The sequence below is a fragment of the Eleutherodactylus coqui genome, chromosome 1 (genome assembly GCF_035609145.1).
Source record: "Eleutherodactylus coqui strain aEleCoq1 chromosome 1, aEleCoq1.hap1, whole genome shotgun sequence".
Classification (NCBI taxonomy): domain Eukaryota; kingdom Metazoa; phylum Chordata; class Amphibia; order Anura; family Eleutherodactylidae; genus Eleutherodactylus; species Eleutherodactylus coqui.
This window is the reverse complement of record NC_089837.1, coordinates 323,930,130-323,946,951: the sequence shown is the minus strand read 5'-3', so window position 1 is coordinate 323,946,951 and position 16,822 is coordinate 323,930,130. Positions and strand designations below refer to the sequence as shown.

At 42.9% G+C, this 16,822-nt stretch overlaps 1 protein-coding gene across 3 annotated transcripts in view; it reads left to right on the top strand.

Annotated features, from left to right (window-relative positions):
- The window catches only part of LOC136575386 (ultra-long-chain fatty acid omega-hydroxylase-like), a 257,782-nt gene that overhangs the window by 150,995 nt on the left and 89,965 nt on the right, over positions 1-16,822 (top strand). The window contains exons 1-2 of one of the 3 annotated variants that reach the window (XM_066575082.1): positions 1,988-2,098; positions 11,464-11,686. The exons of 1 other annotated variant lie outside the window; for it this stretch is intronic. In XM_066575082.1, coding sequence (XP_066431179.1) covers positions 11,465-11,686 — 222 coding nt within the window. In that variant the 5' untranslated portion in view covers positions 1,988-2,098; position 11,464. Of the gene's footprint in view, positions 1-1,987; positions 2,099-11,463; positions 11,687-16,822 lie in introns of those variants that run through there. One more of the 3 variants, XM_066575083.1, reaches the window with a different exon arrangement.

The window sequence follows — 16,822 nt, the reverse complement described above, 5'->3', positions numbered from 1 at the left end:
TCCAAGGTGTCACGGTCTTTTGGCTGCAACTGGGTCGTGGAACGGTGGTCTTAATGCATAGATGGACTGGCTTCTCTTGTTTCGCATGTGGATTTTGCCCTGGTGTTTGTGGAAAACTGTCTGTCCAATTGCATTGCCTTGGTCATTATTTAAGTCTGCTTCTGAATCTGGTTGCTGTTGAGTATTTTCTCTCTCTTTGTGGAGAGGGGATATGTTCATGGTGGTGAGAGTTCTGCTGTAAGGCTAAGTGGTGCTTTTGTTGTTTTATTAGTGTTTTCCTTCTTTTAGATGCTAGAGTTAGTGGTATGAGTTGTGGGGTCGCCTTTATCAAGACGATAACCTTGCTTTTAGGCAGGGCAGTTCTAAGACGATAACCTTGCTTTTAGGCAGGGCAGTTCTTGTCCTAGTAGTCAGGGTAAGGTTGACCCTTCCTCCTTTTGTTTAGATTATATGAGAGTTTACTCCGTTCCACAATCTGCTCCCTGTGTTAACACAACCTTACTTTCACCCTGGGTGTGGTGTCCTACGTTCAGAGCAAATATGACACAAGGATTGAGCCAAACAACGGAACCTGGTATGAACCCAGCCTAACAGGCAAATTCTTATTTTTGTATCCATTCAAAAAGGAAAAACCATATATTCTTGGTAAGAAATGAATTAAATCTGCTATTTGTTGAGCTTTCCAAAGTGTAAATTGCTCTAATATGCTCTCTTGGCCTGATAGGCAGAACATAGATAGTCTTTCTGCAGTAGTGTCTTGGCCAAACTAAGCTGCAGGACGATGCCCTACTGTACTTGGTGGCCTGAATAGCAGTTTGTAAACACCCAAAAAGCAGTTGAGAAATTGCTATTTCTCGATTCAATAAATGAACAACACAAAGAAAGAATACTATTTCATAAGATCTTCAACTTTAGGCCGCCTGCACACGAGCGAGTTTGAATTGCAGAATCTGTGATCGTCTCTCACACAACGATCCATGGCATTCTGCACAAATTTAAATCAATAGAGCATTCGCATGTTCACTCACACAAGTGGACAGCGACTGTGATTATCCGCAGCATGCTCTATTTTTTCACGGATTTCGTGCGGAAGGCTACCATTGACTTCTGACCCACGGCCCTTCCACAATTGACATTGCGGAAAGGTCACAGATTCCGCGTCATCGCTAGGAGATGATGCAGGAAAAGCAGAGGTTAAAAATAAATAAATAAATCTGTAGTGCGCACGTCCATCGGTGAGCCTGGCAGACCATCTGCAATGCAGAAAAGATTACCTCATGACAGGTACGTGCGGACGCCTGCCAGGTACAGGGTTGGATTCCACTGCGGGCTCCCGGATGCGGAATCCGACCCGGTCGTGTGCTGCTGGCCTTATAGTGCAAAAAAATCTATACAAAGTATGTCATGTTTGAGGTCCCACGAAACATTGCACAGGTGTACAGATGCTTGTGTCCCTCTGGCAATGTCTCCACAAATCCGCATTATGAAGAGACAGGATCTTTGGAGGTCATGCTTCATAATGGGCTGATGATTGTTCTGTATGCATTTTATTATATATACCCTGTAAGAACTTTAAAACATTGTTGCACTGTGAAATCCACGACATTTGGTGCAGATTTGCGCACTGTGAGTTTGCTGTGGATTTTGCATTGTGCACAGACCCTTATACATTATATATAGTGTATACTATAAAATGGTGTCATTAAAAAAATACAACTTATCCCGCAGAAACAAGCCTTTAACTGGCTAGATCAATGGGAAAATAAAAAAGTTTCGGCTCTCAAAATGTAGGGATGAAAAAAATAAAAAATAAATTACTGTGTCCTGGGGCCAAAATAGGTGGAATTGATCCCTTATTCACACAGATTTTTTTATTTCAGAAATTAAGGTTAGGCATGGAGTTCCAAAATTTCACCACATGGTGGCGACAAAATACAATAAGCAGTTGTTGAACACAGGCCAAACTACTAAAGCAATCTACTGGTCAGAAATAAACATGCCCAAAGGATAAGCGTCAGACTCCAGGAAGCGGGCCTGTGTTAAGACTAGTTGCTGAACTTTGTTTTGCAGCATTGCCTGATATTCTACCTGGCGACAGGTAACGTCCCAATTGCTCATGCACATATTTGTTTTATTTGCTGTAATGAAGGAAAAGCACTGATTATCTTTAGAAGCTACTGTATTATTATTTCATCTGTGTCTGCAAGCTGTGGCTGATGTGAAACAACAATTCCCAGCATGTCTTGACAGTCTGCAGCTTTCATTTGTTATACATATGATTTCAGTCATCTATAAAAATAAGGAGATTTATTGCTGTTGCCATAGAATACTTGAATTTACGTGAAAATTCTACTATATTTATGCAGTTGGTTCACCAGTCATGTGGACTCTCTTGCTTACCACACTTTATGGCAGTTGTGTATACAAGGTGGAGTCAAAAAGCCTGATCCAGTGCTAGATGTCAGTAGTGGTGTCCTATACTGACATAACTAGAGCGTACTGTAATAGGAAGGCTTGGATGCGCTACACAATGGTATAGCATACAGGCCTCTGGGGGCCCCGAAACATGGATTTCAATTTTGTATTGTGGTCCTTGTAAGAGACTGTAAAACCCATTTGCAAAGTTGAATAGTAGAAATCTACTTTCTGCATCCTCCTGCTACAATACATGCAGGGGCTGGCTGGCAGATTTTAGCCTGGAGGACAAGCACTCAACACTAGCCCATGAGCAACAATTCAACCGTAAACTGCTTTCAAATTCTGCAACACAAATACAGCACCAAAACCAAGCCTAAAACACTTATACAGCACTAGAACCAAGCACAATACAGAGATCAATTGCAAAGTTAACTACTGGGAAACAAGTTTGTAATGTGTGAAACAACTCCCAGTATAAAGGTCTTTTTAGACACAACGATTATTGCTCAAAAGTCGCTCAAAAGACCTCTTTTGGGCGATAATCGTTGTGTGCATTACACGGCAAGATGATCACTCAACGGCAGTTTGAGTGGCAGTTTTGAGTTTTCACTTTGCATGAGTGTGTAACTGAAGGCTCACGCTGTATGCACAAGACAAGCAGGGCCGCTATCTTCTGCATACTCCTGCTGTGTTCACGGACTGTATATCAGCTGAGCAGTCCGAGCAGGGTATACAGAACACAGCTGCAGCACTGTCTTCTGCATATTCCTGCTGTGTTCATGGAGCGCTCAGCTGGTATACAGCTGAGCGCTCTAAGCGGGGTATGCAGGGCACAGCTGGAGCACTGTCTTCTGCATACTCCTCCTGCTGTGTTCATGGAGTGCTGAGCGCTTTGAGCGGGGTATACAGAAGACAGCTGGACTGCTTGTCTTCTGCATACTTCTGCTGTGTTCTCCAAGCGGGATACCAGCTGAAACAATAGTATCAGCGGTATCCCGCTGAGAACTCAGCACGTGTCACTGGTAAGGCTCATTGTTCTCTTTCAGCTTGCTGGAAGACAACAATGAGCGAATCGTTAACGAAAACTGCACGATGTCTGTGCGTTTAGACCCAACGATTCTCACTCAAAAGACAGCATTGAGCAAATTTTGAGCGAGAATTGTTGGGTCTAGATGGGCCTTAATCGTAACAATGGTAAGGGTATACTGGGAGTTGTTCTCTCACAAACAAAGTATTGCAGCCCATCATTCTAGCCATACAGGTGACTACAGTACTGATCAGACACAGATGGGGAATAGCAGGTGAACACCCCCTTTCCCACACTCACAGGTGTATCTCAGGAATGGCGTTTGGTATGCGACTCCCATCACTGACAGCAACAGCGTCCTGCTGTGCAGCTGTGCAGGCGCGCGATTAGCTTCTTCTCCTAGAGTCCAATCGTTCACTGCAACTATGGCACGTAGAGACAGTACCCATAGCGCATGCGTGGGACCAACCACCTATCACGTGATCCTATCTGTAGGCTCAATGTATGTCCTAATCGGTGATCTTGAAAAGAGCCGCTGTGCATGTGTACGGCTCCTGGTGCAGCCAGTAGATGTCACTCTATGGTGCCGGAGATATGGCACAAGCGCTTCAATCACAATAATCTCGCCCCATAAAGAATTCAATAGGAAAAACTGTGCCTGTACTCTGCGCAAAAGTGATTAAACATCTATCAGTCACGTCTGAGCCAAATGGAATGGGTCTCTGTTTGATGTTCCTGCCCACGAAATGTAAATACATCCATTATACGCACATGTAAGGCTCTCTAACCCTCAGGAAACGCCTGAATTCAGATGATAAGCCACTGTGCCTATTCAATAAATTTATTACATATAGTAGAGAAAAATGTTCATTTTATAAGCTGCATGATAGGCATATCTGATGTCTGAAACAAGGCAGTATAGTAGAAATTACTGAAGAACGAGCTGATGGGAGGTGACACCAGACGAACAATACCCAGGGCACCTGGAGACACAGAAAACACGTAATTAAAATCATTTAAAAACAAAACATAAAAGGTATATACATTTACAGAACACAGCAACCTGAGAAATATATATACCTATAAATACGGTAAAGTACAATATTCCAAATTAAGGCCTTTTCGATAGAGCGTATCTAATTCAAAAATCCATTTTAACTCGAGGAACTTTAGCTTTTTCTCTCTATCACCCCCTCTTACATCAATTATCCGGTAGCGTAGCTGACTGACTGAGTGTCCTGTTTCACAAAAATGTTTGGCAGCTGGTACATTAACCCGGCCAGTCCTCACTGTACTTTGATGCTTACTGATTTAACATCATTGATGGTCTCACCCACATACAACAATTATCCTTGCCTTAATTGCGCTAGCTGCAATAATTTACTCAAAGGGTCGAGTTTTTCACACCCAAGAATAGGCAAAATATATAAGATCAAGGGGAGGTACACTTGACGTCAACATACATCATCTATCTGATCAGTTGTCCGTGTGGATTGTTGTATGTGGGTGAGACCATCAATGATGTTAGAGCTCGGATCAGTAAGCATTAAAGTACAGTGAGGACTGGCCAGGTTGCTCACAGGATTGACCTGTGGTATCAGTGATGGCGCCGCAAGTTGCACTAATAGAAAGAATACCCTGGTGACCATAAACACTTCATAAACTTGCTCCACCCGGTAACCCTAAGTAGTCTCCAGGGGAACTGGCCTGTGGGGTACATGCTCCCACCCGGGATGGAGCTGTCATTAGACCTGTTTTCATTCCAGCAACTGTCAATGCAGATCCTGATTCTCCTATAGACAATCATGGATGGCTTCCAGGATGATTTGGCCCTATCCTAGCAGAAAGAGGCCACTTCACGTTCACTTTCCTTACTTCAGTCACAGCAGTTGTCCCACAGGATTTAGAGATATGTGGAAAGTGAATTTCTGCTTCTCACATGCTACTTTTCAACTTTGCAGTTTGGTTTTACACTCTATCTCTTCCAGGGGCCACAATACAAAATTAAAATGCCTGTTATGGGGCCCTCAGGGATCCCTGCACCATACCATCGTGTAACACATCCATGTCTTCCTATTCAAGTATGCTACTGTTATTTCACTATAGGACACCAGTACTGAGATATAGAGCTGGATCAGGTTTTTTGACTGTACCCTGTATAAACCAATATTTGCAGTAAAGATGGAGGATGCCTGCGATATTTTTTAAATTAATTATTATTTTATTTTTCATATGTAGGCACTAACTATCGAGATTCTCGGGCGTCAATACTACGAGCGAGAAAAGATAGAACTTGCCTTATCTTTCTTACATGTAGTTTTTTTTCATATGCGAGAAAGTTGGGGCAGAACCTATTTTACAGCTTTTTTAATTCAAAATCGTGCGCAATAGAGCCCTATAGCCTGAGTAAGGGTATCATCACTCCTTAACCCCTTAATGACGCGGCCCTTTTTTTTTTCTCTATTTTCGTTTTTTTCCTCCCCCCTTTAACAAAATCATAACTCCTTTATTTATCCATCTACGTTGCTGTATGAAGGCTTGTTTTTTGTGGGACAAGTTGTATTTTTTAATAGTGCTATTTAAAGTACCATATAATGTACTAAAAAATTTTAAAAAATTCTAGGTGGAGTAAAATGAACAAAAAACGACATTCCGCCATCTTTCAGTGCGTCTTGTTTCTACGGCGCACAAACTGCAACAAAAATGACATGAAACGTTATTCTATGGGTCAGTACGATTGCTATGATACCAAACTTGTATAGTTTTTCTTACTATACTACTCTTTTTTTTTTTTTCAAAGACATTTAATTTTTTTCAATTATTTTCTGCGGTCATTTTGTGCGCACAATAACTTCTTTATTTTTCCGTCGACGTAGTTCAGTGAGGGTTCATTTTTTGCTGGATGTCCTGTATTTTCCGTTAATACTAATTCAGAATACATACATCTTTTTGATGGCGTTTTATTGCGTTTATTCTGGGAGACAGGGTGAATGAAAAAGCGCATTTCAGGCGTTAATGCGTCCCCGCTCTCAAATGGAAGCATTTACAGCTAATAATGCAAGCCTAACACAAAAAACAAACCCTATCCCTCCATCCAAGGCAAAACTCAATGTCCACACTGCTAGGACCTTGCTCCAGCCAGCCAATCAGTAGCTTGTGGGCGTACACTGGGTGGATACAGCCCATCACTAGGTCTCCACCCTTACTTGTGGTGAAGACAAGATACAATAGTACTGAATCCTGCTGCACACTGGTGAGGGGCAAACACCTAAAACAGCTGTCTGTGTATGGATTGTGGCTTAGTTTTCAATTCTCAATCATTGTCTCAAAGACCTGTATAAAGTGTTGGACATTGATTTCAAGGAATGCTGCCATCCAGTAGGTGGTGCTGCAGAGGTATTGTTCCATCTTGCTTATTTGCATATATTTCCAAGAGGAGCTTGGATGGCTTTATAAGTCTCCTCACTCACCTTCTAGGTGCTATCTGTCATGTCCGTGCGGCTCACAAGCAACACGCTCAGCACGGACGCAGGGTGATGAAAACAACTGCAGTACTAAATAGATTTATGCACTCCCGAACAGTGTGCACCACAACTGAAATATGTAGCCCAGATGTAAAGCCCATGCGACACCAGAGCACGGCGCAGGGCAACACTATGCAGATCAGTAGCACCACTCCACGGGGGAAGGAAGCCTGGCCCTAACCTAGCAGGGAGGTGACAGGTCCCTGCCTAAAGTGGGGTCATCGCCCCACGGTCTTCTTTCTGGGCCCTGATTGTCCCTATAGGAACCCCTGGAGAGATTATCTGACACCACAAAGCAAAACAGAAATGAACAGCAGGAAAACAACTGAAAAGGAACGCGCAGCAACTTATCTGCGAGTTGCAATACATCCAACACGGAAGAGCTCCAAACTCCAAGGACTCCACCATGGAACGGAATAAGTAGCACTGATCACCAGGAGGGGTGAGAATATATAGCCACTCTGCACCTGAAAACTGGCAGATTGAATAGAAAACCACACCTCCACCCCACTCCCAGACATGACTAATCCAGCATGCAACCATGCAGCAAAGGCAGACAGCACCAGCAGACTCTGCACATGTAGCATTTTTCCTTGACCTGCTTAACAAGGCAACAGGTCTTTACCTGTGTTGAGGCCACCATGCCATGATGTATCGCGACCGACAAGCTGCGACACTGTCCCTAAGGAGTGATGATACCCCTCCCAACCCACATCATAGGACTTTCACTAGCCAAGCCAGAAATCTACTGCACACTGATGAGGGGCATGCAAGGCCTCATAAGTCTCCTAACTCACCTTCTGGGTGCTATCCCTAAGGAGTGATGATACCGCTCCCCTAGTGCAGTGTGTTACTATAAGCATGCTAGTAGAATAGATGAAAATCAAAGGTAAGCAAATTTACATTTACTGCCATCAATAAAAATATTATACTACTTGTAGATAAAAGATTGAGTATATTTTTAGATGTATTATCTGATTTTGAAGTTATAATATGTTCTAATAATATATTCTGATCATATGAACACCATGCAAAAGTTCACACTCCAGGACAAACAAGTAGGGCAGCGTCACACAAGCATTTGTGCAAATACCCCTACTACAGCATATTTGCACATGAAAAAGGTTTGGAGAGGAACATAATCAAGGCTTATTTAGACGACCGTATATCGGCTCGGTTTTCACGCCGAGCTGATATACGGTGTCCTTGTCTGCAGGGGAGGGGAGGGGGGATGGAAGAGCCAGGAGCAGGAACTGAGCTCCCGCCCCCTCTCCGCCCCTTGCCACTATTTGCAATAGGAGGGGGCGAGACCAATAAAATGGCACCAATAAAAGCTACAACAAAACAAGCCTTTTTTACGGCGATGTTGATGGAAAAATAAAAAGTTATGGCTTTTGAAAAGAGGAGATCCGCCCAAAATTGTTGGGTCTAAAATAAGCCATGTCACTAAGTGGTTAAAGAGGAAGCTGAAAAAATGAAGAAAGTCAAGACACCAATTAGCAAGGACTTCCAATCCAAGAAAAAGACATTTGAGGAACAACCCCAACATCACTCTGCTCACCATCCCTTCACATCCCGCTTTTCCCCCTGCACCTGGTGTGAACAGTGTCTTGTTCCATGTCTATCTTTGAGTGTGGAGATACCTGGTGTGAACAGTGCCTATCTTTCGGTGTGGAGACACCTGGTGTGAATAGTGTCTTGTTCAGTGTCTATCTTTAGGTGTGGAGACACCTGGTGTGAACAGTGTCTTGTTCTGCGTCTATCTTTGAGTGTGGAGACACCTGGTGTGAACAGTGTCTTGTTCAGTGTCTGTCTTTAACTGTGCAGACTTTAGGTTCCAGTGTGGGGCTGTCCTTATTAGGATCGAGTTAGTGTAGGGAGTCACAGAATAACAAGGACACTACATTGGGCCATTACATTCTTAATTGCTTTACAGCCAGTTTTGTTGTGTTACGATAATAGAACAATAGCTTTTCAATGGGCTAAAATAACTTTCTGACAGGTTATCACAATCAAGTTAAACTTTGCTGCATTTGTAGGCCAGCGTAAGGAGAATTGTAAGGTGAGTATATTATATAGTTTGTTATTTTCTACTGGAGGACATCTCTATGCAGTTTCACTGCCATCAAAAAACATCTATTGATGCCTTTCTTGGATAATAGAATTGCTCTGTGATTTTCTTTTTAATAGTAATTTTCTAAACCAATTTGATGCTTAGGGCGGCACAAAGATCCTTAAAGGGGTGGTCTCGCGAAACCAAGTGGGGTTATACACTTCCGTATGGCCATATTAATGCACTTTGTAATATACATCGTGCATTAAATATGAGCCATACAGAAGTTATTCCACTTACCTGCTCCGTTGCTAGCGTCCTCGTCTCCATGGTTCCGTCTAAATTCGCCGGCAGCTTGCTTTTTTAGACGCGCTTGCCCAGTCCGGTCTTCTCCATTCAGCACGAGCCGCTTCAGTGTGCTCCCCGCTACAGCTCTTCTGCGCATGCGCAGACGAGCTGTCACTGCTCGGGAGCGCGCTGGAGCGGCCATTCTGTACCTTCCTCTGTTAGAGGAAGGTGCAGAAACTGGAGCTGCCCAGCGGAGAAGCCCAGCCCAGCAGCCCCGAGAAGCGTCCCAGGTAAGTGATGGGTCGGGGGGGGGCTGTCGCTGCGCCGGGGGGGCTGCCGATGTGATGGGGGAACTAGCGCTAGGCCGGGGGGGGCTGTCGCTGCGCCGGGGGGGCTGCCGATGTGATGGGGGAACTAGCGCTAGGCCGGGGGGGCTGTCGCTGGGGGGGGGGCTGCGCCGGTTACCTTCTGCCTGGCGGTGGGTGACTGGTCGGCGGCTGCGGGGCGTCCGGTCGGCGGCTGCTTGGCGTCCGGTTGCCATGGAGACACAGCTGGCAGCGTCTCGGGAGCGCGCACGTCGGGCTGCAGCGAGCGACGGGGAAAGAGCCGGCGGCCATCTTGGGGAAACTTTTATAAGTTGCTGAAACGCTGGAACGGTAAGTAGAAACCAGCTAGGAAAGTAATTTACAGGGGTAATTAGTAATGTATGTTTAATTAGGGGGACTGGGCAAAAAAAAAAAATCACTGCTTCCTCGAGACATCTCCTTTAAGGCTGCCTGTTAATAGGCGATGATCCGCAGGCGATAAATCGCCCGCGGATCACTCTCTGCAAAGCTTTCTATAGCGGAAAGCGCAGCGCCGGCGACCACGAGCGGAGAATCATAGCGATTCTCGGCTCGTGTGATTTAAATCGCGGCATGCTGCAATCGCTGCGCTTCTCCGCGGTGAGCCTATCTGTTAGATGGACTCACGGAGGAGACCTGTCAGCTCTCCCCCCTCGTCCCCCGCAGCAGGATATCGCTAGCAATATTCCGCCTCGGCCGTGGGCAGGGGGCCTAAGTCCATTTTTACAATCACACAGTAGATGTTTTGTGTAGGATGTTTGTTTCGTCATTTATCCATAAAGTGAAAGGGTAACGGGTAAGTATTGTGTAACCATCTATTATCTGTAGGAAGAAATTGCTTTAGAAGCTACAAAACAGTGAAGCCCGGAGCAATTTTTTTCAAGTTGGAAAGTTTGTTCCTTGTTAATTTTCTATATTGTATGACACAATGTGTGGGCACAACCATAAAGGTTATCTTGCATTTAATTCAAATTCATGTTCATTCCTGTTCTATACCTGTCAGCATAAACTTATTATAAAACAAGCAACCTGCACAGTCCTTTTCTTTGATCTTACCCTACCGAAGCATCTTTGGCTTTACCCATCTATATTGTGTGTATATAGATTTAGACACCCGACTTATGCACACAATTAGGCCGGGCTCACACGACTGTATATGTAAAACCCTGCGTGACTCATGGTTTTACCACTGTGGAGCCGGGCTACCTCCGTGTATGGCATATCTCATGCACAATCTTCCCATTTATTTATTTAATTTCCTGCGCTGGCGCTTCGCAACAATGCCTATACGCTGCTCGTACACAATGTAATTGCATATGTGCAGTGTTGATTTCACGCCCCTTAGGGAACAATGGTCTCTCTTGCGCGCGTAATACTTGGCAAAATAGAACATGCTGCATTCTTTTTTTGTGCTTGTGTATTATGCAAATGTGAGCGAAAGAGCGTAAGGCAATGTATTTGATTGCCTGCAAATTACCACGTATCACACCTGTGTACATCGCATGCATAATAAACTTACACTACTGTGTGAGCCCGGCGGTGGTGTTACTCATCATGATAAAATTGGGCCAGATCATCCCAATCAGATTTTTAATAAAAAATGTCTAAAATATCTCATTGGGCTGCCACTACTACTACCTCCACTCTTGTTGGAATCAGGTGTCCTAATTCACAATTACTTTTTTTAATCAGGCTGATCACTCCCTACCCAATTATTTCGCTCAGCACTCCACACTATCACTTTAGATTTATTATGCATAAAAGGCTTTTTTCATTGACTATTACTTTTTGTTCTTTTTTCCCCTCCAGGATGCTGCCCATAGTGGGTCATCTGCTGGATGTGCTATATTTGGAGCACACACCATTCAGAATTTACACAGTCACTGCTTTACTTTTGCTCTTTGCTGGCATCATTGTTCGCACTCTCCTAAAGGTGGCGCTCTCCATACAGGCATACATAATCAATGCCAAAAGACTTCGTTGTTTTCCAGAGCCTCCGAGAAGCAATTGGATTTTTGGACACCTGGGAAAGGTATGCGAATATGCCCTAGTATTTGGAAATAATGGGATTAAGGGCTTATTCACACGTTAGTATTTTTCATCAATATTTTGAAATCCAAAAACAGGAGCCGGTCCAAAATTCGGAAGAAATGCAGTTTTTTCCATTATACATCTCTGTACATTCCACTCCTGGTTTGGGCTTACAAAATACTTATGTAGATTACTGAAGAGTGAATAAGCCTTAGGGGTTTTGAAATGATTGGGTGTGGTGGTGATTTTTTTTTATTACTGTTCATTATGATAATTATTTATTGCCTTGCTTTTACAATGTGCCTAGAAAAGACTTTAACTGGAGGTGTTGTAGGAGGACTCTGAAAGTGTGGTAAATGTCACGATCAGGGCTGTGCTGGGTCTAGTTAGATCCTACAACTTGGTTACATGACCAGTCTGCCTTTTAACACATTATAGCTAGGACCAACAGAGGCAGAACATTGTACACATATATTCTCAATTGCATGTAAAAATGGAGAAGACAGTGGACTAATGAAGTATTTACTCCTTCTGCTCTAGTATTGTTTTAGTCACACCATGTCTGTGCCTTGTCATATGTGTATATATGCCTCTTCCCATCTATTCCATTTAAGCCTTAGGAAAAACCACAAGTAGGTTAGAAAGCTCGCTATAACATGATGTATTTTTGTTAGCCATTAAAAGGTATCATATCTACAAGATTACTTGGTTTCTCTTACTGAGAACAATCACAATGGAGAATACAATAATGGTTGGAAAAAGTTTGCCTTCTCAAGTGGTCAGCACGATTCTTCATGCAGTCATTATTAAAGTCATTGCCCTGTAATGACCATCATCAAAATATCACATTGTTGAGGATCTGTTGGCTAAATCTCATAATTTATAGATCCACATGTCAGCTGTGTAAGGAATGAATTAAAGAATAATCTATTATCATCATATTAATATCAAAATAAGAGACCTGGAGTTGTTTTGTTCGAAAGCAATGGAAATGTGAACTAATGAAATGTATGCATGCAGTTTAGAATACGTTTTGATTGTGTAGTACATTTTTACTTTGGACTTTGTCATGGTGGGAATTACCTTAGGTTCATTTATGCTGGCACTGTTGGTTTCTTGCAATCACATTTCAGGGAATGCAGCACTGCTCATGGAGCAACAAGTCTAAAGTTTGCCACTTTCTTTACCAAAAACATTTTCTCTGCAATACAAAACCATGCAGTCATAAAAAAGAATGGTGGTTCTGCTCTCATTATGGAACTCCTCTCTCTATATCTTCCACTCATGCAGATGGAGGACAGGCTATAATAACAGTAGTATATGCCATCAACTGTACTAGCTGCTAGTGGAAAAAAAAATACAGAAAATCAAAATAGGCAAATTTTCCTGCAGTCTGAAAACAGGTATTTTCTAAAGACTTGCACTCTTAGGCCACGGTCAGATGAGCATTTTTTGCGCACAAATAGCCGTGGAAAAAGATCGCCGCTCGCGTGTGTAAAAATCGAGTGAACGGGCAATGTTTCGTGTGCAGAAGAACCAAGCTTCATGCGCTTGAAAATCGCCCATTCACTGGAACAGCTCGGTTCTCTGTCTCCTTGCTCTGGGGACCCCCGAGGAATATCTCCATAGTGCAGAGAGAGTGGCGGGGCTATAGAGAGGAGGCCAGGCTATAGCGCTTCACAGATTCCCCATAGCAAATATAGAGGGGGTGGGCTAGACGGCAGATCCTTTAGCCCTGCCCCCTCCCCCCATGCTTTCGGAGAAAGCCCTGTAACCCTGCTCCCTCTCTCTCACTGCTATAGGGAAATCCCTTGGGGAGAGAGGTGGAGGGAGTTCGCGCTGCTGAGGAATTGCCCAGCAGCAGGGCTAGAGGAATACCCTGCAGCTTACAGTAGGGCATTTAAAACCTGCTGCCCAGAAGCACATTTTAAATGTCCTGCTGCAAAAACCTGTTAGTCCCAGCAGGGATAAAGGAAACCCTTGGGGAGTCCTCTCATCCACGCGGGGACTAACTAGAGTTTACAGCGGGACATTTAAAATGTGCTTCTGGGCAGCAGGTTTTAAATGTCCTACTGTAAGCAGTGGGGTATTCCCTCAGAGGTTTTCATAGACTCCTGCTCCCATAGGGGTCAATAGAAACTCCTGTGTAGCACGCACCAAAGATAGGACAAATCCTATCTTTAGTGTGCACTACAGAGCAACATGTGACCTGCAGCATGTTCGTTCTTTGTTAGTTGCGCGCCATTTCGCATGCCTAACATTCTCTCATGCGAGCGCTACTATAAGAACCTATTGGTTCCTATTAGAAGGACGTTCTGTGCGCTGCTAGCAGCGTGAAAAAAACACCGAGGCCTTAGGGCACTTGGGTGCATGCTCACCACTATGGAGCATATTTGCTCATGAACTAATTATTTCCTTTTTTATTTACTATTCAAGCTCTGCGCTATTGCGCATGACTTTAAAAAAACGGCAGGAAGTTAGGTCCTGCCTATCTCTTCATGCATATAAAAAAACTATGTGAGAGAAAGGTAATACAAGTCCTATCTTTTTAATACACGCGAGAATCCCGCTAATGAAAATGAAACCATTGAAAGCAATGGTTTTGTTTCATCATGTTTTGCGCCCCTCATTTTCACAACCGCAAAACCTGGCGTAATCACATTCGTCTGAAGAAAGCCTCACACCAGTCTGTAGTAGCAGTGCCCTGGTGTAACGTATTGTCTGCCTTCACACGGGCTGGAAAAGCTGCAGAAACTTAGAAGAAATTCTGCAGCATTTACAGAACAATCTAGGTCAATGACATTTCTAAAATCCCCTTCATATGGTGCAGAAATGTTATGTCTATTATACTAGAGATTTCAATTTATGCAATACAAGGGTTAAACCCTGCTGCAGATCTGTAATTAAAAAAGTGTCCAAATTTGCACAGTTAAGTGCATATTTGGTGCATATTTTCTGCAAGTTTTCCATTGCGTAAAAGCCCTCAGCGTATGCGCCACATGTGTAGGTGTCTAAGAGGCTTATGCACATGCATCGTCGCCGTGTATAATACACGATGCACAGTTAGTGTAACTCTAAGATAGAGTAAAGTATCTAATGCGAATACGGCATTCAGTTGCGAGGCAATAGGATCCAGTTGAATAGCTTTCTGGACCTTATAGGTTTCAAGCATACGTAGGATTCACTCTACAGATAGAATCCAAGCGCAATTTATAAATGAGGCAATTTTGAGGAATCTAGGAATCTCTTTATTGAAAAGTGACAGGCACATTTTAGCCATCGTTTTGGTGATCATTTCTGATAGAAAACTCTCTCCTACTTCTCTAGGGGCGTATTGTTGCCCAGCTCCTGACGAACTATCGGCTATCCCGATAGGGAAACGCGTAGAGCAAAAACAAATGAGAGTCAAAAATAATATGAATACAGTGTAAACAATGCACGAAATGATACAGTGTAAACAATACACCAAACGACACTGATTTGAATACCATACTAAAAATCATACGAGTCCTTATAAATAAAAGGGCTGTCTGGTTCGCACTAAAAAACAATCGCCATCTCAAGGGGATGCGAATCATAACAGCTCAAGTACTAAATACTTACCTTGATAGTGAACCATCTTATATAAGTGACTCCTGAGGACCTCTGGAGGGCTACACGGGAACTGTAGATATACTCCCCCCTCCCTTACCCCCATAAGATCCTCCCTTTTTATGTTAACTGTTTGTCCTGTCACTATATGTTCTATGTGACTGTTTTTTTGTTGGTAGGCTTTGACTTTTTAAATTAATTACTAATAAAATTTATTCTTTTTAACTCTATATCTGTGACGGCCTCAACCTATAAAAAATATAGATACTTCATACCACTGTGATTTCTAAGAGGCTTATGCCTTTTATTAAATTTGATATATCTTTAGCTAGTCTGGATGCCAGAAAGGCAAATCTATGCGCAAAAACAAAAGAAACAGTAATAATAATCAACATTATATGTAATTCCCCGAACCAACCAACACATGGACACACAGCTAAAACTTAATTTCTTGTCTCTCAAATAAACAACTCATTAATTCATCCTATGTTTCCCTTTTTGGGTAACCTTGTATGTGTACATAGAGCCATTCCATTATGGAAATATATATATATATATATATATATATATATATATATATATATTTATAAACTGAGAATACATAGGTAGGTTCTTAAAGGTCCATTGATTATTTTTTTTTCCCCCTTAAATCGATCGGGCTGTGGGAGGCCTTGCCCCCTCCTTCTAAATCCACTCAATTTCCACAAATTTTGCTTAAGGGGATTGCACCCAGAACCGAGACCCTCCAGATATCAGGTAAATGCAGCAGGCACCTGAAAACTGGAGGGGGAAGGGGGGGGGGGGGTAGGTAAAGATGGATGAGTATACCCTCTTTTTTTTTTTAATAGCACTAGCTGTTACAATTTTTTTTTTGTAATCTCAAAACCCCTTTAAGTTCAGAGTTTGCCAAAACTTTTTTTCCAAAAGAATTGTGCCACAAATGTACAGAGAAATTTCCCCCGTGGCCTGCTTACATTATTGTGTTCATCTCTTTCAACTGTGGTGTTATTAAAAAAATGCCTCCTTCCTGGTCTTGTATTCTTGTATTGGCTTGTACGCATTCTGTTTTCACATGGAAACCCACAATATTGTGCAGTCATAAAACGTGCAGATACTTAAAAACAATTCATACTTGGAGAACCAAAATTCGCATGTATGTTCAATTAGTTTACATATTTCTACTATATAGTTGCTTTTGTTCTGGAATCAATGACACATCTGTGTGAAACACCAGCAAAACAAAGAAAGGCTACAATAATATAAAGGTGCAAGACATGACTTCCATAAATAGAAGTGTTGTGTTGTATATCAGAACTAGAGATGAGCGAGCGCACTCGTCTGAGCTTGATGCTTGTTCGAGCATTAGGGTGTTCGAGATGCTCGTTACTCGAGATGAGCACCACGCCGTGCTCGACTCCATTACATTTCCTTCCCTGAGAAATTTGTGCCCTTTTCTGGCCAATAGAAACACAGGGAAGGCATTACAACTTCCTCCTGTGACGTTCCAGCCCTATCCCACCCCCCTGCAGTGAGTGGCTGGCAAGAT